Source organism: Lissotriton helveticus, chromosome 6 (genome assembly GCF_964261635.1).
Source record: "Lissotriton helveticus chromosome 6, aLisHel1.1, whole genome shotgun sequence".
Classification (NCBI taxonomy): Eukaryota; Metazoa; Chordata; class Amphibia; order Caudata; family Salamandridae; genus Lissotriton; species Lissotriton helveticus.
Window position 1 is genome coordinate 1,787,497,141 of NC_136067.1, and position 21,315 is coordinate 1,787,518,455.

General features: G+C 52.1%; 1 protein-coding gene across 1 annotated transcript in view; it reads right to left on the minus strand.

Moving 5' to 3' along the window:
* Positions 1-21,315, minus strand: part of SLC3A1 (solute carrier family 3 member 1) — a 150,648-nt gene that overhangs the window by 11,700 nt on the left and 117,633 nt on the right. The window contains exon 8 of the mRNA XM_078649678.1: positions 11,534-11,716. Within this exon, the coding sequence (XP_078505804.1) occupies positions 11,534-11,716 (183 nt within the window). The remainder of the gene's footprint in view (positions 1-11,533; positions 11,717-21,315) is intronic.

The following is a 21,315-nucleotide window of genomic DNA, read 5'->3' on the forward strand; positions in this document are numbered from 1 at the left end:
AACTTTACAGCATGGGCAAAGCTTGTCGCCCCCTAACGACCACTTGTGGGTAAAGACTTTAGTAGGGAGCGTACCAAACCTCCATTGCAGGAACAATTTCCTCGCCAGAAGGGGGTGAATAAAATCCATAAAAAGTTCAAAAAGATAAGAATTTTTGGATACAATAAAACGACCCGTCAGGGTGCCACTGTCATGTGCGCTGTCCATATCAGCAAGGGTTTTATTCTTGTAGAGCTGTGCCAGGGTTTTGCGCGGAATCCTTCTACAGCCCTGGGCAGGGTCATCCCAAAGGTCTGGCAAGTTCAGGCTGGAACATTCCGATTTGATGAGTGCCAGCCAAGGGATCTTACCGTTAACATCCAGCCTCAAGACATGTATGAGGTCCTGCCTGTAGTGATGCAACTCCTCAGTTGACCATAACCGATGCCAGTACTTCACCGGCTTCGACCGTAAATCCTCTGCGATTGACGGGAGGCCCAGGTCAAGTCTTAGGGGGAGGAGTGGTGTGCCTTGCGGGAGAGCAAGAAGACGTCTAAGAAAACAATTTTCCACCCCTGCCATGACCTTCCCAGCTTTATGGCCCCACAGCTCACTGCCATACAAGGCAGCTGCCTTCGCCTGAGTCCTGTACATTTCCAGGGCCGGACTAACAGGCTTAAAGGTGGACTTGTTGGATACCCTCAGGAGTGCGCCCGATAACTGAGATAGTTTCAGCCTAGATCTTGCCACCTGGGAATCCCAAGTCAGGTTTTCTTGGAGTGAGACCCCCAGGTATGTAAAGGTAGAAACCCTTTCCAGGCTGGTTCCCCCCAGTTTTGGATTGGGTCTGGTCTTGGTCGGAGGGTTGAAGATCATGAACTTAGTTTTTTCCGTGTTCACCTCCAACCCGTGTTGTCTACAGAAGTGGCCAAAACCATCCACGATCCTCTGGATCCCCATAGGAGATTTGGAAAGAAGGAGGGTATCATCGGCAAACATAATTCCTTCCTGCCAAAACCGGGGCATCGTTATCCCCGACAGCGTCAAGGTGTTCAATGACGCTGTTGATGTACAGACAGAAGAGTGTCGGAGCCAAAACACAGCCCTGTCTGACACCTCGGCGGACCGGGAATTTACCCGAGGGCCTGCCATTCCTCCCACACCTCACTACCGCAAAGTTGTTCTCGTGCAGTCTAACGATGATTCTAAGGAGATGGGGGGGAACTCCTAGCTTCTGCAAAACCTCCCATAACTTCCCCCTCGGGACGAGGTCAAAGGCTGACCTCAGGTCCACGAAGACCATGTACAGTCGACCTCCCTCTAGCGTTACCGTCTTCCAGTACAGAAGAAGGAGGCGAAAGATTTGGTCCATGGTCGACGTGTTCTTTCTGAAGCCAGCCTGTAAAGGGCTCAAGATGTCATTGGCCTCGACCCAGTCTAGGAGATGGTCCAAAATGAGGCGCGCAAAGATCTTTTGGGGCACATCTATGAGGCTTATAGGCCTGTAGTTGGAAGGGAGCAGAGTAGAGCCCTTCTTGTGGATGGGCACAATCTCTGCCCCCAACCACGACCCAGGGATCGCCATACCTCCGAGAATGGCATTGAATAGAACAAGAAGGTATGGGCCCCAGATATCCGGATGATGTCTAAATAGATCCCCGGGTAACCTATCCAGGCCTGGCGCCTTCCCCACTGCTAGACGTTCTATGGCAAGCTCCACTTCCCCCAGGGATAATTCCATTCCGAGCTCCTCGGTACCCAAGGGCTGATGCAGCTCCGGGGCCGAGCAGGGACTGGTATCTAGGTAGAGAGCCCCAAAGTGGGACTCCCATACCGCAGGGGCTATATTAGGCTCAGTCGCTTTACAGAGTTCCCCTGACCCATTATTTACAAGGGCCCAGAATTGCCGGGGGTCCCTGGATTTGAGGGCATCATAGAGGTCATGCCAATACTTCCAGTCCCACTCAGTCCTTGCGGCCGCCAGCACTGATTTATGGTGGTTCCTTAGGTCACGCACTTTGGCCTTGTCTGTCCCCTCCTTTATGGCTGCAATAAGGTCAGATTTTGCTGCCCTGCAGGCTGTGGTGTACCAGGTGGGGAGAGGGGTCCTTTTCTTTCGAATTGGGACCTCCGGATGAAATATCTCGGCCAAGTCCCTCACTAGAACCTGGTGAACGTTTCCCAGTTTCTCACAATAATCAGCAGTTCTTGGTTCGTTCAAGAGGGCCTCCACCTCCATAAGGCTTGGGAGCGCCAGCTCATATAGTTTCTTAATGGACTCTTCCGACCTCACAAGCTTTCCCCACTTGACTCGGCGCCTGTTTGTGGTCAGAAGCAAGTCCCCCATATCAGCCCCTTGGCCAGCTGGGGATAGGTCCGTCAAGGGCAAAGGGCACACAATATTTAAGCAGAGGGCGTTGTGGTCGCTGTCTGTCCTCTTAATAACCCTAAAGTCCAACACTTTAGGCCAAAGTGAAATGTCCACCATAATATAATCTAGCCTTGACTCATGGTCCCTCCTATTGAAAGTGCACACCGAGGGGGTATCGGAAGGAGTACGGCCATTACACGCCCTCAGCGCGCTATTCAAGGTAAGGGACATGAGTTGTAAGGCTAGAGGGGACCAGGCTTTAGGGTGAGGAGAAGAAGAGGGTGGAACCCCCCAATGGTCGTCCTCAGCCGTAAGGGCACCATCGAGTAGACCTTCCAGGGGTTCAAAGTGGCAATTGAAGTCTCCTCCAAGTACCACCTTGTAATCACCGGAAGTTGGCCCAGGAAGGAAGCCAGATCATTTAAGGTAGGTGATTCACCTGGCGGGGCAACCGGGCGCGAGTAGACGTTAACAATGGCCCACGGAGTTTTACCAGGCCAAGTGAGCCGCACACACTGGATGTCCTGCGAACACGTACGTACTTGCTCCGCTTGACACCCAGTGTGACTCGCAATCCAGATTGCCAAACCACCAGATGGCCTCCCCCTCCCAGCCCATTTGGCAGGGATTTCAAATACTTCAAACCCTCTCTTAGTATGAGCGGCCCTCGCCCAAGTCTCCTGGAGGAGAAGGATATCACATCCACCTACCAGGGAGTCCCAATCAGGAGAGCCCTCCTTGTTCGCAATTCCCGCCACGTTCCAGGAGAGAATTCTCAATCCTGGGTCAAGTGGCAGGCTGCCCTGAGCTCCAGCATGAGAATGCGGGGTAGCCATAGAAGAACCGACGTCTAAGGCGCCGGTTCCGCTGACAGCGGCGGCAGCACGACCAGCCCGCTCTGCCGCCCCTGTTTGCGGGATATGGGCTAGCCCGGTATCAAGTGGGGGACTTGGTTGGCACAGATTGTCAGTCGTGTCAGCCCCACGCTCACTAGCAGCCTGGGGCCGGGTTAGTTCCAACATAGGGATCACCCCCAAACCCACAGGGCTTTGCACCACATCCACCCTATTCTCAGGGCCAGACAAGATTGGCCTAGTTTGTGGTCAATCGACCTGGTCCAGACAGGAAAACCTATTGTGATGTGTGAAGTTTGCCTGCACAATTGGTAAGGGGGGCCTTGATCTATAACGGGAGCCATCTACTGCAAAGCCCACCCTGGTCCATCCCCTTTCACTCCCTCCCACCGTGTTGCTACCACTAGGATAGAAATAAGAAAGGGGTACAAGTTCTATTGCGGACTTGTCAGGCCTTACAAGCCAGTTGCAGATGTAGTTTGCAACGTGTGGGCTCCTAAAACTTAGGACAATGCAGTCCCCTGACCTGTTCTTTTTGGTAGGGCCGATCCACGGGATCCTCCTTAACATCAGAACCTCACCCTTCAAGTTTGGGGGCAACGGTCTATTGATACTGAGCCAGCTTACAACCTTATTGCGTAGGGAGTCTTGAGACTCCCTGCCACCGCCCGCTAGCTCAGGAACTCCCACCATGATTGCCGTGTATGGAACAGCTTCTGGCGGCAGATTGACCTCCCTGCGTCTGTCTAGGGGAGGAACACAACCATCACTTGGGGCGTTTTTAGGACCCACTGTCGCCCCTGTCTGCGGCACAAGCCGCGGCACAGGGGGTAACTTAGATCTCCTGGGAGCCGGAACAGGGGGACCAGGCACTGGGGGTAGCAAAGTGCGCGTCTGGGGGATAGACGCACCATTTGCACTAGGCAATACCCTACTGCAAGCCTGGGGTAATGTGGAAGGAGATACACTATTCCCTATTGATTCCCCGGTGGTTACAGGAACGTTTGAAGCTACGCCAAGGCTACTCCTAGTGAGGATATTTTCCCGGGACTGAAGTAGATTCTCTATAGCCTCTAATCTAACTGTGATGGGGGTTAGCAAGTTCTTGATAATAGCTGTGAGGGAATTAATTGCTGCATCTGAAATATTTGAAGATGGCCCGCCAAAGATAAATGGGCCAGCCGCCACTGGTGATAACACAGGAATTGGCGAGGCCCCAAGATCCAACCCAGACCCAGATAAGGTTAGCTCAGGGGAGACCGAAATATCTGTACTATCTCCGAGGGTAGATGCAGATGCAACAAATCTTGCCCTTTTTGCCCTCTTTATTTCAACAGGCCTTTTCCTTTTTAGGGGCTGAGACACACCACTGTCTACAGGGACTGTTGGCAAGGCCGGTTGGCCCGCTTCCAGCGTGTTTAAACCCATGTTATCCGTGACAGCAGAGTGGTCGGCAATCCCCGTTGACCGTGGGGAATCCCGGTCCCTCTGCGTAACCGGAGTTCTTAACTGCCGGAGTACCGACTCAATAGTCTGATCGATACTATCCAGCAGAGACATGTGGGTAGCGTCCGTGGTGATGGGTGTACTAACATCATTAGAGGCAGATTCTCCAAGGTCCAGGAACACACTTTCAGGTCCCATCTCAGAGTGTGAGTCCGTGGATGAGTGACACTTACTGATTTGGGAGCTTGCCTTAGGGAAAAATTTTTCCAGGGTGCTTGTGCCATGTTGCACCGACTTACTCCTTAAAGCTCTGGATGCCATAGTGAGGTGGATGTGGAAAAATTTAGCGGGGGTGTTAGAGGGGTGGCCCGGTCCGGTCTCTTCCGGCCTCTAACGGCCTAGAACGGCCCGCTCTTTGCCCGGTCTTCGCCCCGGTGACCGCCCCGCGCGCGTCCCGCTGCGCGCGTGAGGAGATTCTCTTTATTGTAACAAGGGGGGCGTGGCACTGGGAGGGGGCGCGAGGCGCGGCGGGAAGAGGAACCAGCTGGCGCTGCCAGATGGACTGCTGGTCCTCGCAGTCCCGCTCGCCTCCGCCTCTCACCTCCGCTGCGGCCGGTCCAATAGAGAGCAATCCCCCAACTTGGTCACAGCGCCCAACCACTCCTGTGGCAACGAAAACGGCAACAATCCAACTCCTGGCACGAGCGGCACCCGCGGAGCGGGGGCCGCGAGGAGTAAAGTACACTGCTAAACAGGGGGGCGTGGCACTGGGAGGGGGCGCGAGGCGCGGCGGGAAGAGGAACCAGCTGGCGCTGCCAGATGGACTGCTGGTCCTCGCAGTCCCGCTCGCCTCCGCCTCTCACCTCCGCTGCGGCCGGTCCAATAGAGAGCAATCCCCCAACTTGGTCACAGCGCCCAACCACTCGTGTGGCAACGAAAACGGCAACAATCCAACTCCTGGCACGAGCGGCACCCGCGGAGCGGGGGCCGCGAGGAGTAAAGTACACTGCTAAACAGGGGGGCGTGGCACTGGGAGGGGGCGCGAGGCGCGGCGGGAAGAGGAACCAGCTGGCGCTGCCAGATGGACTGCTGGTCCTCGCAGTCCCGCTCGCCTCCGCCTCTCACCTCCGCTGCGGCCGGTCCAATAGAGAGCAATCCCCCAACTTGGTCACAGCGCCCAACCACTCCTGTGGCAACGAAAACGGCAACAATCCAACTCCTGGCACGAGCGGCACCCGCGGAGCGGGGGCCGCGAGGAGTAAAGTACACTGCTAAACAGGGGGGCGTGGCACTGGGAGGGGGCGCGAGGCGCGGCGGGAAGAGGAACCAGCTGGCGCTGCCAGATGGACTGCTGGTCCTCGCAGTCCCGCTCGCCTCCGCCTCTCACCTCCGCTGCGGCCGGTCCAATAGAGAGCAATCCCCCAACTTGGTCACAGCGCCCAACCACTCGTGTGGCAACGAAAACGGCAACAATCCAACTCCTGGCACGAGCGGCACCCGCGGAGCGGGGGCCGCGAGGAGTAAAGTACACTGCTAAACAGGGGGGCGTGGCACTGGGAGGGGGCGCGAGGCGCGGCGGGAAGAGGAACCAGCTGGCGCTGCCAGATGGACTGCTGGTCCTCGCAGTCCCGCTCGCCTCCGCCTCTCACCTCCGCTGCGGCCGGTCCAATAGAGAGCAATCCCCCAACTTGGTCACAGCGCACAACCACTCCTGTGGCAACGAAAACGGCAACAATCCAACTCCTGGCACGAGCGGCACCCGCGGAGCGGGGGCCGCGAGGAGTAAAGTACACTGCTAAACAGGGGGGCGTGGCACTGGGAGGGGGCGCGAGGCGCGGCGGGAAGAGGAACCAGCTGGCGCTGCCAGATGGACTGCTGGTCCTCGCAGTCCCGCTCGCCTCCGCCTCTCACCTCCGCTGCGGCCGGTCCAATAGAGAGCAATCCCCCAACTTGGTCACAGCGCCCAACCACTCCTGTGGCAACGAAAACGGCAACAATCCAACTCCTGGCACGAGCGGCACCCGCGGAGCGGGGGCCGCGAGGAGTAAAGTACACTGCTAAACAGGGGGGCGTGGCACTGGGAGGGGGCGCGAGGCGCGGCGGGAAGAGGAACCAGCTGGCGCTGGGTAATCGAGAGGAGAGTGAGCTGGAACACCTTTGGGAAGTGACTTATAGCACAAATCTGCAAGGTATCCTCGACAAAGGATAGAATAAATTCGCAAAAAAGCAAAGCTATTAGTATGTACTTCCAAACCAAGAAGCATGCAATATAATCATAAAACTCCTCCAGCTATTCACAAATATATCAGACTGATCCCTTCAGTGATAGGATGTATCTCCCATGGACACGTTGTACTTCATTGTGGCAACCTGCTCGGGCTATTCAACATACTCAGCGCGGGGATTGGGGTTTCGGCCTAAAGCTTATTCAGCCTGGAGCCACCAATACAACAGGGATGCCGAATGATCTGAAAAGGCTGCTGCTGCTGTTACTTCTGCTAGGAGACATCTCCTGGGTTCTAGCATGAGGAGGAAAGCGATCACTGACAGGCTTTAATACTACGCGTGTGTGGGGGTGGGGTGTGTGTATGCCTCTCCCCTTAATCTCTGTTAGATAACATTTCGCCTAAAAATGGATGGGATTACGACGGTGTCCCTTATTTTAGGCCATATTTTTTAAATGTATCTATAACCGCTATAAATAACTTCCCCTACAATCAGGTGTAAGGGAAACTCTACTGAATCCATGATGATCTTCGCTAGAACTTAGATATTCACTAACAAGTATCCCCTCCCACGGGGATACACCCCAATAGAACACTACTATTTAGCTAATATATTTTGTACAGGAATGTATTTAACGAGGTTTTTAATTTCTGTTTTCCAAAAGCATGTTTTGGGGGTAACTCAGTATGCTTTAATATGCACAGTATGTTAAGGTACTTCACTGGGTAAGAATGATTTTGAAGCATCACTGCACAGTTTTCTGAAAATATTTTGGAAAAACCGCATGGATTATTTTTCTAGAAATTCAAACAGCTCGTTTGTTTTTCAAATTTAGAGAATACACCTAACGTTTGAAGCGGTGCAGCAGCCTCTGTATGTGAGGTGTTAATGCAGAATGTGCTACTCCACACAAATCAGTATTTATTTGTTGTCTTGTTATAGTCCGCTAAACAAAACCTGGGTGTGATGAAGAGCTGTTGGTTGATGCAGAACTGTCCCTCAGGTTTATCATTGATTGCCATAACCAACAGCTCTGACTGCTGCTGGTGTTTAGTGGTAGATGTATACTTTAGTGTACTTTTTTACATTGCAGAGTGATTTACATTGGGCATATGCCTGGCTCAAGTTGGGCAGGTGGGTCCTAGTGCAGAAGCCAGTATAAAGGTATGCCCTCCATGCCACTATATCACTGTCTATGGCATGCTCCTAGGGCTCCCACTGTATTCATTAATGTGAGTTTAAAAGTGAAATAGTCTGCACTGTCGCCTGAGTCTTGGCTGTTCATGAAGTTCTGCCTGCATTCGGTTGTTTCAGCTCACGTTGGTGACTCAGGAGGAAGGCTTCTCGTCCTGGAAACCCATTCTGCGGCATTTATCCGTAACATGTTCATTCCCGGCAGACGCAGTATGTTGTGATAGTTTTATTGCTGCTGTGCCTTTTGCTACCGCATCTTCTGCCTCAGCCAGGGTCCCATCTTCAGGTCCTGGCTGTACTGCTTGAAGCAGTTTCAGACCCTTTTCTTTCCCGTGCTTCACACTCTTTCTTTTCGGTGAACGTGTGGATTAATTGTCCCACGGTGCTGTCTTGTGTCTATAATTCTTACCCCATGTTTCTTCTTTTAACACGTGAGTTGTTTCTGGTTCGGCACAGTGGCTAATTGGTTTCAATTATGGTTGCGAGTACCCATCCTATACTATGTTTTTCAGGGTGTAATGACTTTCATGTTTATAATCAACAGATCCAGTTCATGGAATGGTCGGCAACCGCTTGCCACTCCGACTAGTGAAACCTTTAAGATTTGAAGTAGACTGCTAGCTAATAATATGGGCTTCTAATTAAGACCTACGCTCGACTCCACTGCATTTTTTTCACGTCACCTGTGAGAATAACTCGCCATAATTATTATTATTCTTTTTTTAATTCATGTGTATTAATCCAATTCAGTGCATCCCAGCGCATGTGTGAAGTGCAAAGGCCACAGAAGGGTATCCAGCTGCTAAGAAAAGCAAAGAGACTTGTGAAAACTTAGAATATTGTCTTCACATGTGCGTAAAAACGGATAATTGCACGAAGGTTATTATAATACTCAGTAGCATGAAAGAAACGAACGTTGACAAGGCCAGTAGTTCTGACTTTCTGTTACTGAAAGTCCTTGTAGGCTGTAGGAAGCACTGATCTGCCCCAGTAAACATGCACACTCAGCTTGCGCATCAGTTGCCAACACGCCAATCCTACTCTATCTATAGCTCGCTTGAACCTGCCCTCATATCTGCATGCCTGGCAGCTCTTTGATTGGGGGTCTATTAGTCTGTTTAACAAAGGAGAACAGTTCTTTATGCTATGTTTGTCTGCAGACCTGCCAGAAGTACGGCTTGTGTGCCTGTTCCAACTTAGATGGTAGCCAAAGAGCTCCTGGAAGGACTGCCCAAACTGTTCTTGATCCTTAGGGCCAAATATTGTACCTAGGGCTGTTGCCCCTAGTGCCCCCTCAATGCCACGATGTCACGGATTATGCCGTGCTCACTGGGGCTTGGGAAAGCAGGTGCACCAATGGTTGCCCTGACTGCCAGCAGCATGACCTTGATTTGTATAGACGCCATCACTTGGCACAGCAAGGTTTCCACCTCCCTACACACTATCACGGTGAACTGCAGAGTGTATCTGTAGCATCCCGCAACATTCTAGGAGTGAAGGGATAGCTAAGCTACACTTTCCCACAGATGTTATCAATATAGGGGTGAAGGGAGCTGCCGTACAAGGCTTGCGCAATGTCCAACAGGGAGCAACGTGTTCTTCCACCCACAAACAGGCTGCCTCTTCTGCACACGAGTAGGATGCTTGCAGGGTTAGGAGCCAGTTCCTGCTTCGAGGCGCAGCGCTGGCATGACCCAAGTACTAGCCTGCTAAGAAAACCCAGAAATCCTGATGCCATGAATGTGCCTCCATCAACAGCGTTTTTAACTCTGACTCCCTGAAAGTTCACCATTACCAAGCCAAAGGAAGCCATGTAGGCTACCTTTATGCATTAGGTAAGTGTTACTGTTGCAATAAATACAGATTCCACAATCAGTGTGTTAGCTGTCCAACTGTTCTTTACAGCCTACTTGATTGAAACTCGCCATAGGCAGGCTGCTACCATCTCCTAAACATTTGTATGTGTTGGCCGGTTCCCTGCGGACTTCAGAGTCACCCTCTGGCCATCTGACTTTCCGCCCGCCCAGTCAGACAAGGGTCTAGCAAAAAATCTGGGGGTCTGGTTTGAGGAGAACCTTAATTTCGCGACTCACGTTAAGAAACTCACAGAGACTTGCTTTGGCATCTTAAAAACGCTGCGAAAATTTCTCCCTCTCCTGCCAGTCGGCGCCAAAGAAACAGTTGTCCGAGCGCTTATCCTCTCCCGGCTCGACTATGCTAATGTTCTCCTGGTGGGATGTCAGGGGTATCTTACCAGGAAGCTGCAGGTAGTCCAAAATGCGGCAGCAAGACTCCTACTGGGACTTTCTCCCAGGCAGAGTGTTCGGGCCCATCTCCGCCACCTACACTGGTTCCCAGTCGAGTCGCGTGTTAAATTTAAAATGTCCATTGTCCAACGGGCTCTGTATGGGCTCGGCCGACTTTACCTTCAGAAGCGCTTTGCCTTCTACACGCCCCCCAGGCAACTGCGGTCGTCTGACCAATTCCTTATACAGACCTCCCGGTTCAAACGCCACCGGATGGGCGGCTGTTCCTTCTCCCGCAAAGCTGGCTTAGCCTGGAATGAGCTCCCTCTTGCCCTCAGGATGGTCTCAGACCCGGCAGTTTTTAAGAAGAAATTAAAAACACTGCTGTTCTGATGCCTTTTTTCTCCTGACGTTCTGATGCTTCAGCTGGTTCTGTGGTGGGTTTTCTTGGTAGCAGCCCTGGGATACTTTGAGTAGCTTGTCGCTTTATAAAACTAGTATAACATAACATAACATAACATAATAAAGTGATTTTGGCTGTTAAATCAAGAGACCTGGCAGGATAGGTACTTACCATAGTAATCCAGGTTTACCTAGTCCTCAGGCTCCATAAGTAACCACTCTCTGCCCTCAGCTCGCCATTATATCTTGCTTACATTCATGACAAATTAAAAATGAGGACATCATGCGAAGAGCCAAGATGTGGGTGGATCTGCCTCAGGGAACATGCACCATGAAATAGGCGTGCATGTATGATCCTCTAGTATCTAGAGGTGGAAGAGTACTATTCTTCACTCAAAGGGGTAAGTGTCCAAGAATCTGTTGAGCTTATCTACCCTATTTACCTTTACACCTTTTCCTTTATATGATCCATATCTGAAATGGTGCCATTTTTTTCTTCCTGATTACTGTTCCAAATTCACAGTTCCCTCACCTAATGCCTACTACATCCATAAAGTTGTTTCTAAGGCTGGGATAATAAATGCCTGATGCACGCCTGTTCGACAGGCTACTCCTCTGTAGTCACCTGCAGACAATGTGCTTAGTTATCGCTGGCTTGTTCCAAATGAAACAGCCACGGCAAGCGTCACACTTGTAGTGGAGATTGGTCAGTAGTTGTTCAAAAATACTTTACAGCACGGTTCACCATGTTTGTACAAGAGATTAGGTTGACAGTTCATTTATTTTGTTTAAATTCGGCAATCAGCATTACTTACAGGATCGTGAATCCCAAAATTGTGTCCACTCTGATTTATGTTCATGGTATAATCTGTCATTCCCAGTTCTTCACCGTAGTAAGTAACCGGTGTGCCCGGAAGTGTTAGGAGGAGCATATTTATAACATTTGTATATTCTTTTCCAACACGAGATGCTATGCGAGGGTTGCTTGGACTTCCCAACTGGAGAGAAAAAATTAAACTTTTAATTACGCAATAGAATAACAAACCACATACAATGTATGTCACTCATCACTTGTTTTAGTCAAACAACCCTTTTCGTGTATGCGTTTCATTCATTTGTAATAAACCACAACAAAAATGCTTTATATCAATTTTCCCTTCAAATCTATTTTGAATATGTTATTTTAAAACAATATTTAAAATTACAGTTTTTTGCACTGGCTGTCAGTTTTGTCCTTGATTGTGAAGTATTTAGGAAAAGACGAGCACTAGGAATAAACTCGCGATTTTTGCTTCCCAACTATTAATACTTCGTTTACATACTAAAATTACTCTAATATATGTATATTTTTTTTTAGCTTTGTCTGTTTTAGATTCAAACATTCACGCATCCCTGAAGCTAAAGTTAAATAGTAGAGGAACACTCTCTATAAGGGACGTTTGCATTACGTATGATCAAAAGAAGGAAGCGGGGTGGGGCGTGTCCAAGATGGCGGACGAGTGAGACACACTTTTCGTTCCTCCGACACAGCACTTGCCTTAGCCTTGACTAGCACCTGTCTGAGCCCTCCCTAGATTGATCCGTCCAGTGGCGTTGGCTCCGGGGTTCACGGGGAGCTTCTCTGATGCTGCCTGCGGGGTCTCACGGCTCCACCGGAGGAGAGATCGGCACCTGCGCACTTCTGGGCCTACAGCGTGGTAGGACTGCTGAAGCCGGGGCCTGGCGTGGATAGCGGTGGAGACTGCGGGCCCCCACGGCCACTACAGCGGCCACTGCTGCCGGTAGCACCGGGGCACTACGGGAGGCGCGGCTGGTCCTCCTGCTCCCTGCGTTCGCCGAGACGGCTCCGCTGCTCTTCCTGAGCGGGCCCGATGGTCCGGTGGTCTCGGCTGGCCGGCGCCGACCTCCACCCGTGGCCGGGGATTGACGGGCGGACCGGGCCCGGCTTTGCTGCCACACACTGCCTCTGAGCCCGCCTCCCGGCCGGCACACGGGAGTCTTGCTGCTGAGGCCGGAGCCCCCCCCTGACACCCCCTGAGGACTTACGGGTGCCCGGGACGTGGGAGCGGAGCACGCGCTCCGTCCAGGGGGGCCCAGTGGAGCCGGGCGTGGAGTGATGAGCTACGTGCCGGCGCGGGCCGCTGGGGCCGCCGGCGACTCAGAGAGACCACCCGCTGGGAGGTGAGACTGAGCACTATACCGGGGATCCAGCGCCCTCCGGGTTCCGGAGTAACTACGCCCGGAGGTCCGGCGTGCTACGGTTCTTGAGGCTGGGGTTCCTGGGCCTACTGCCCCCTCCTCTACCTGGTGCCAGCGCTGTTTCTGTGTTCCCTCCTCGAGGCCTCTGCCTTTACCGTGGGCACTGCAGACGGACTTTATCCCCCCTCGGCACACTCTCCCCGGGGCACCGATAAGTTGGCCTGCTGTGGCGCCGTCCCTGGCGATCTCTCCCTGCGGAGCTCCACCGAGCGGGCCTGTCAGCCTTCTGTGACGCCGGCGGTGGTAGTACAGCGGAGCTGGATTGGGGACCCCTCCCTTCGAGCTTGCGGCCTGAAGATCCACGCGGGCCCTATCATCTTGTCACTGGGGCCTGCTCATGATTGCTTAGCCTGCGGAGCCTGGGAGTAGCTGCTGCAGGACCCGTCCGACGCCTGGGTTTTGCCCTGATGCCCCCACTGGGGTGGTGGGCCTGTCAAATTGGAGCCATGTCTAACAGACCACCGCGGAAAGAGAAACCGGGCAAAGATGGCCCGTCCAGGAGCTCCCAACCGCCGGCATCGCCCGGTCCCAGCGCTTCGCCCAAGCCCAGGGACGATGAGGCACCCGCCACTAAAGCATTCATGCTGGAGCTGTTCTCCGCTATTAAAGAGGACATCTCGGAGCTCCGCTCCCAACTTACCTCGGATCTTCGCGATATGAGGAGAGATGTCGATGATATCGGTGAGCGAGTGGCCACGTTGGAGGACCATGACTTGGGGATGGCTGACGAGGTGCACCAGCTCCAGCAAGACGTGATCCGCCTTACAGAACAGAACTTAGATCTCCAGGCCCATGCGGAGGACCTGGAGAATAGGTCCCGACGAAATAACATTTGCATTCGTGCAGTGCCCTGGGATGGTGAGGCTGGAGACCTGCGGGGCTACGTGGAGGTCCTTTTCCTGCAGATTTTGGGAGAGGAGGATCTTCACGAAATCCGGATGGACAGAGTCCATAGGGTGGGCCTACCTAGAAGCGGTGGAGCTCCCTCTCCAGACATCCTCGTTTGCGTCCACGACTTCCAACTGAAAGAACGCATACTCTGGAAAGCGCGGGGGCTTCCAGCGTTACAGTTTCGGAACCATCCTCCTCAGCTCTATCAGGACTTAGCGGCCTCGACGCTTCAGAAGCGGCGGGAATTTCGGCCAGTTACCTCCTTCCTGCGCGATCACAATGTGGCCTACTCCTGGGGGCATCCCTTACGCCTCATCTTCCGATGGCAGAATAGGCTGGTTCAGCTTCGATCCCTGCAGGCTGCCAAAGACCTCCTGGGTTTGGACGACACGGCTCCCTCCCCGAGAGGGGGGAGCTCCCCTTCAAGGCGGAGACGGCGCTCTCCCTCCTGGCAACGAGTGGGCACTGCGGCCGCGGTGGGGGGGCCGGACCCCTCTGCCAGCCAGCTTGAACGGGGAGCAGCAGTTGCATCCATGACCACGGTCACGGTGGCTTCGTCACAAGGTACCTCCGGAGCGGCCTAAGCTCTGGACGACTGAACAGCTCGTGTCGGAGGGACGTCTCCAACTCAGGTACCGTGGGCTCTTATGTACTTTGTGGGAAGACACCCCGGACCGGACCTCTGGGGAATCACTGACTATTCCCCAGGCCCCCCTTCTTTTCGAAGGCCCGATCCTGTTCATCCTTTGGACTTGTTGTTTCCTCTGAACTGTTTGGAGATATCTTCCCTTGCTCCCTCCCACTGCTCCCATCTGTTCTGTTGTTCTGTGGGGGGGGGGGGGTTTGGGGTTGGGAGGGGGGGATGCTTTGTGGGTGGGCCCTAGTGGGGGGGGATGTTGGGACTTGGGGGGACTGTGGTGGTGACCTGAAAGTATGCCTGCGGACGGATGCCTGTTGTGGGAATGTTGTGTTTCTTAGGGGAATGCTACCCTGCCATGATTCTTTGCTGTTTGGAGTGAGGGGAGTTGTGAGATTCCCAGTAGAGTGCACGCAGAGAGAGGGGAGATATTTCCTGTACTATGCCGCTTAATGTAGGTACGTGGAATGTGAAAGGTCTAAACTCCCCGCAAAAACGCCAGAAACTCTAGAAGTATGTGCAAGACCATCAGCTGGATGTGGTAGGCCTCCAGGAGACCCACCTAGCGCGCAAAGATGAGCTACGCCTTAAACATAAAAATGTTCCCCTTATTTACAGGCCTTCGGCCCTCACGAAGCACAGAAGGGTGGCCCTTCTCTTCCGGTCCGCTCTTCACTTCCAGCCCCTGGGTGTGTGTAGCGATAAGGAGGGACGTTGGCTGATGGTCAAGGGGATGCTGTATGAGAGGCAATGCACGTTTGTGGTTATGTATGCTCCGAATGCGGGCCAGAATAGCTTTCTACAGGACCTACTACGGAGGGTGGATGACTTTGTGGAGGGTGTCCTGTTTGTGATGGGTGACTTTAACTTGGTTTGGAATAAGGAAGTAGACAGTTCCCATGGTCAGCGTTCAGATACTGGGGTGTTCTCCACTGAATCACAACGCCTGATAGGTGACCTAGGGCTAGTGGATGGGTGGCGTGATTTTCACCTCCTAGCTCGAGACTACACTTTCTTCTCCCATGTTCATCATACCTACTCTCGCCTGGACCACATCTTTTTAAGCCAATCCCTTAGGGGGGGATGTCCGCGATGCCCGTATATTTCCACTCTCGGTCTCTTACCACAGCTTGCTAGTGCTGGGCCTACGCTGGTCAGCAAGGGGAGACGGCCTCCGTAAATGGTATTTCCCGGCCTCCCTTGTCCGGGACGACACTTCGTGCAAAGACCTGCGCAAGGCCATACGAGAATTTTTCGACCTTAATCCTGTCTCTGACACTTCGATTTTTACCACCTGGGTCGCCTTTAAGGCGTCACTGAGGGGCACGTGCTTGGCCTCAATACCCAAGTTAACAGGCTGCGGCGTAAGGAGCGAGAGGAATTAGAAAAAGAACTCTTGAACAGGAACATAAGCAGAACCCCTCTAGGCTGACCCTTCGCCCATTGACAGCGGTTAGGGGGAAGCTTAGGGCCCACTATAACAACAGAGCGGAGTTCACGCTCCTGAAACTCCGACACCTTTCCTATGCCCAGGGGAACAAGGTGGGGAGACACCTGGCACGCCAACTCCGGGATAAGCGGGAACGGGAGTATGTAGGAGGCATTCGGGATGCGGCGGGGACACTGCACCACAGAGATGAGGCCAAGGCCGATCTCTTCGGACGTTTCTACGCGGCGCTCTATAGAGGGGAGACCTCTGATCCTGTGCTTCAGCAGGCCTATTTGGATGGTCTTCCGCTGCCCCGGGTTTCCAGGGAGTGGAATGAGCTATTGGAGGCCCCATTCACTAGAGAGGAGGTCCTGGCTGCTATTCACAACCTGAAACCTCATAAGGCTCCCGGGCCTGATGGCTATACCGCTCTCTTCTATCAAACCTTCGCATCGGAGGTGAGCGACTTTCTAGTCTCTCTCTTCAACACCATGGCAGAAGCCGGGGAAACGACGGCCTCGATGACCGAGGCCGTCGTTTCCATTATTCCCAAAGCAGGGAAAGACCCGTCTTAATGCTCCTCTTACCGGACGATAGCCCTCCTCAATATAGATGCCAAACTGTATTCCTCCATTATCGCGGGCCGACTGCAGGACTTGATGCCGGCACTCATCCATCCCGATCAATCTGGCTTTATTAAGGGGCGCCTGACCCATGATAATACAAGGAGGGTCATCTACTTGATTGAGAAGGCCCACAGGTTTAGGATTCCGGCTGTCCTGGTGGGACTTGATGCCGAAAAGGCCTTTGACCGGGTGGACTGGGGCTTTTTATTCCACACCCTGACAGCCTTCGGTTTTTCGGCTAAATTCCTTGCTATGGTACGAGCGAACTACAGCAGCCCCCGCTCGAGGGTGGCGGTGAATGGTCACCTTTCTGTCACCTTCTCGCACTCGCGCGGCACTAGGCAGGGTTGTCCCCTCTCCCCCCTGCTCTTCGCCTTGAGTATTGAGCCGCTGGCGATTGCGGTTCGTGAGCACGAGGGGATACGGGGCCTTCCTTTTTCCGGAGAGCAGCATAAAATCACCTTGTTTGCCGATGATGTCCTCCTCTCTCTTGAGGACCCAGCTCACTCCCTCCTGCACGTCCAGGACGTTTTGTCGCGCTTCAAGGATGTGGCCGGCTTCAAAGTCAACTACGAGAAGTCCTTTGTACTCAATCTCACTCTTTCCTCGGCAGCAGTGGAGCGACTGCGACCAATAACGGCCCTCTCATGGGCCCCCCGCTCCATTCTATACCTGGGAATTCGGTTGACCCCCTCCCTTGGGCAGCTGTATGCCGCGAACTTCCCCCCGCTGTTGGCACAAACTCGGGCGGACCTAGAGCGCTGGAGACCGAAATACATCTCATGGCTGGGCAGAATCCACGCCCTCAAAATGGTCCTTCTCCCCAAATTCTTATATCTTTTCCAGGCGCTTCCAATACCACTTGAGGCTGACTTTTTTCGACGTCTTAAGACCCAGATGCTGCGATTTGTCTGGCAAGGGGGACGGGCACGCTTCTCTTTCGCTACTCTCAGCCGGCCGCGGAGGGAAGGAGGGGTGGGCCTCCCTGATATGCACCTATATTACAAGGCCGCGCAACTACGGGTCTTAGTAGAGTGGTCCCAACGACTCTCGGAGAAGCATTGGCTGCATTTGGACCGGAGTGTAGCCGGTCGGTCAACCTGGGACTTGGCATGGAAGCCTAAACATGACAGGCCCAAGAATGCATACATTAGTACTCCCACTAGCACTACTCTAAAGGTCTGGGACACGGTGGCTGGGGATGAGCGATGGACTACGTTCCCCTCTCCCTTTACACCCATCCATTTTAACCCGGCCTTTCCGCCGGCACTACATGATGGGCCCTTTGATACTTGGCGAGAGGGAGGTTGCCGCACTCTCACGCATTTGTTCCATGGCCATGCTCCTCTCACCTTTGATAACTGTATGCGGGACTACGGAGTGTCGCGCTCCGAGCGTTTCCACCATATCCAGATGCTTCATTGGGCCACGTCCCCTGCAGTCAATGCTGCAGCCACAAGACCCCCTTCCGCCTTTGAGGCCTTCCTCTTGCGCACCTCCTCCATGAAGAGCGTTATCTCCTTCCTCTATAACCTTCTGCTTACCTAAGCGGTGGCACCTCGCCCCCGCTACATGAGTACATGGGAGGATCTCCTCGGTCGGGACATCTCCGACGGGGAATGGTCGAGTCTGTGGCGAGACATCACCACGCACAACCACTCGGTGGAGCTTAGAGAGGCCCACCTCAAAACTCTTATGGACTGGTATCTGCACCCCGCCCGCTTACATCGCATCTTCCCATCCTCCTCTGACAGGTGCTGGAGAGGATGCGGACTGCTTGGGGATTTCCGCCACATCTGGTGGGATTGCCCGGTCATCCGCCCAGACTGGGAAGAGATTTTGTCTCATATTAGAGAGATTCTAGGGTACCCGATCGCCGACTCGTTGGCACATGTCCTGCTGGGTCTTAGAGACCCAGCACTCGAACACCAAACACGAGCGGATAAACAGATTATGTGGCTATGTCTCAGAGCTGCTAAACTCACTCTGGCGGCCGCCTGGAAGAAAGCGGAGGCACCGTCGATCTCCCTGTGGCACGCGCGGTTGTGGAAACTACTGAGCATGGAGCGGGTAGCGGACATCTTCCTGGGCAACTTCAAAAACTTCATGTTTCGCTGGGGACCCTTAGTACGCTTCCTCTCCAGGGGACTACCGTCTGCTGTATGTCCGGCCACAGTCTGAGCTCTCCATCTATTCCAGGTATGAATGGTGTCCTCGGTATGTCTGTTAGTATGAATGTTGTCACCACCACTGGGGATAGGGGGGAGGGAGGGAGGGGTTTGTTTTTCCTTCCCTGTTTTCTTGCGACACTCCTCATGGCTTCGAAGCGGTTTTGGAGACTACGCAACTGGGGACACTCTTCAATGTTATTGTCTTCCCTACCTGCTCGTTCTCCCCGAGGCGCCCTTGGATCCGGCCTTGTTTCGGACATTGCTGGGACTGCCTAGAGACCTTCTGATCTGCTCCTTTAATTGCATAATGTCCGCTCTTCGGTCCTCAGAGCACTAACGTCTAGCCGCTTGTTTGCCCCCTGTGTGGGGCGCTGTACGGAATTGTCGCCTCTTATTTGTGTTTTCTTCTCTTCCTTCTATGTCTGCCTTTCTTAAACCAAAAATAAAGGTTTTACAAAAAAAAAAGAAGGAAGCGGCTAAGCCAACTGAAATAGGTCATCAATAAAGAGGACAGATTGTGGCAAGAAGAGGTCTTTGAGTGAAGGATGTTTAAACGCTCCCCACCTTTGTGAGATTTATCAAGCAGCCCCCAGGCTCAGCTCTTTAAGTCGAGTAGCACTATTGTGGGGGGTGGCCTCTATAAGGGGCAAAGGGACAATTAAAGTGCTTGCAACAAAACTTAGCAAAGGGGGAACTACGAAGAGTTGGGGACTGAGGTGCCCTTAGAGCAAATAGATAGGTGGAGCCCTTAATCCACGGACCCTTGTCTATCCCCAAAGATGATAATTAGGACCACACCAATAAACATCAAAGAACAACCCTATCCAAATAAAATTAAATTGGATGGTGAATCCCCCTAGATAATAGCTACTGAGGAGGAAGATCATATGTTTGCAACAGTGGCTGCAGAATATGACCAGCCGAACACCCAACAAGAGGGGCAGAGAAGGATGCGCTTGAGGACATATACCCTAAACTCCCTCTGGTACACTTGATATCTACCACAAGCAATTCAGTAATTATAGGGTGGTGAACATCTAATAAAAACATTATTGGCCATTACCGACACAAGTAGGGTGCTTGTGGATAAACTGGACGTTCAAATCAATGTGCTTCAGACCTTAGCGACATACACAATGGAAATTGATGCCAAATTGAAAAGATTAAACCAGAAAACAGGCACACTATTTTGCTACGGATAAGCTGGTTTAGTGTCCATGTGACTCAATTGTAGACAAGTTAGCACTTTACTGGACGTCATATCAACCCTCCAACAGGACATAAAGGCATGAGTTGCTAACAACACCACAAGTAGCAGTGGAGAATGAATAACAAAATAGAAGGATTAAAGACTGAGGACCTGATTCACAAAGGTAAACGTACACGTTTGTGTAAGTTTTTGATTGTTTGCTATTCACAAAGGGATTTACAAGTAGTATCTTTAAGAGTGCGGAGTCTCCGCACATAAAAAGAACTATGTTTTTATGTGTGGCAACGCTGCACTTGTAAAGATACCACTCATGAATCCCTTTGTGACTAGAAAACAATTGTAAATGTACACAAAAGTGCAAATTTATCTTTGTGCATCAGGACCCGAGTATGGACACCTTTTAGCTCCTGAAACACCCATGGGTCAGGAGGGGTAAAGAACACTTAGGAGGAAAATTTCGAACGGAGAATCAAGTGAACTGGGCAATTACAGTTTAATTCTAGAAGAGGAAACTAATCTAGAGGATAAGAAGGGACTTGGTCGAACACAAAAGCCCACCGAATTAAAAATCAAATGTAGGCAATGAACGGTGCACACTCTCCAGGAAAAACTCAAAAACACCTAAAAAACTCAATTAGACCAGTAAAAAAAAAACGGAGTGACTTAGCTCCCCTTAAGCGGGACATCATACCCTTTTGCAATTTTCACACAAAGGGTAAATACATCAGCAAGTGCCCTATGCCTAGATTACTCCAGCGAACCACCAGCTGACTAGGAAGTTGAAATTAAAACTTACGCACAGGAAAATATTACGTTAACAGCAGTTAGCGTTGACGGAACAGACAGATGATGACTTGGGAAACGCCAAAGGCCAACAATCATCAGTAGTACTTGAAAGACAGGATCTGGTTACTCAAACAGCTGTCCCAACAACTCAACTCTAATAGCAGCAGCACATTATAGGGAAGGGACAGTAGAGCAATTAAAGCAAATAGTAATAACCGGAGAGCCACCCATAAATATTGAGCTCAGAAGTGGGTGGGGGTGAGTAAACAACAATGCTTTATCACATAAAATACCCCTCCAGGCCTGGAGGGTAAAGAGGAAATGATAAGCACAACTATAGTGGTTGAGCCCTCTAGGTGCGTGGAACTCTCCCCAGCGAAAGAAGATCAGATAATAAAGATCATCCAAGCCCAGCAGGAAATTAATAACCCATGAGCAATAAAGGGACAAGGAAAGGAATTACAAAGCATAAAGTTATACCAGGAGTACGCATTGCGTGGAAGATGGGCTATACTTAATAGACAGAACATAATCAGATTGGCTTCTAAACTCCTGGGATTGGAAAAACTGTCCTCAAAAGACATAGAA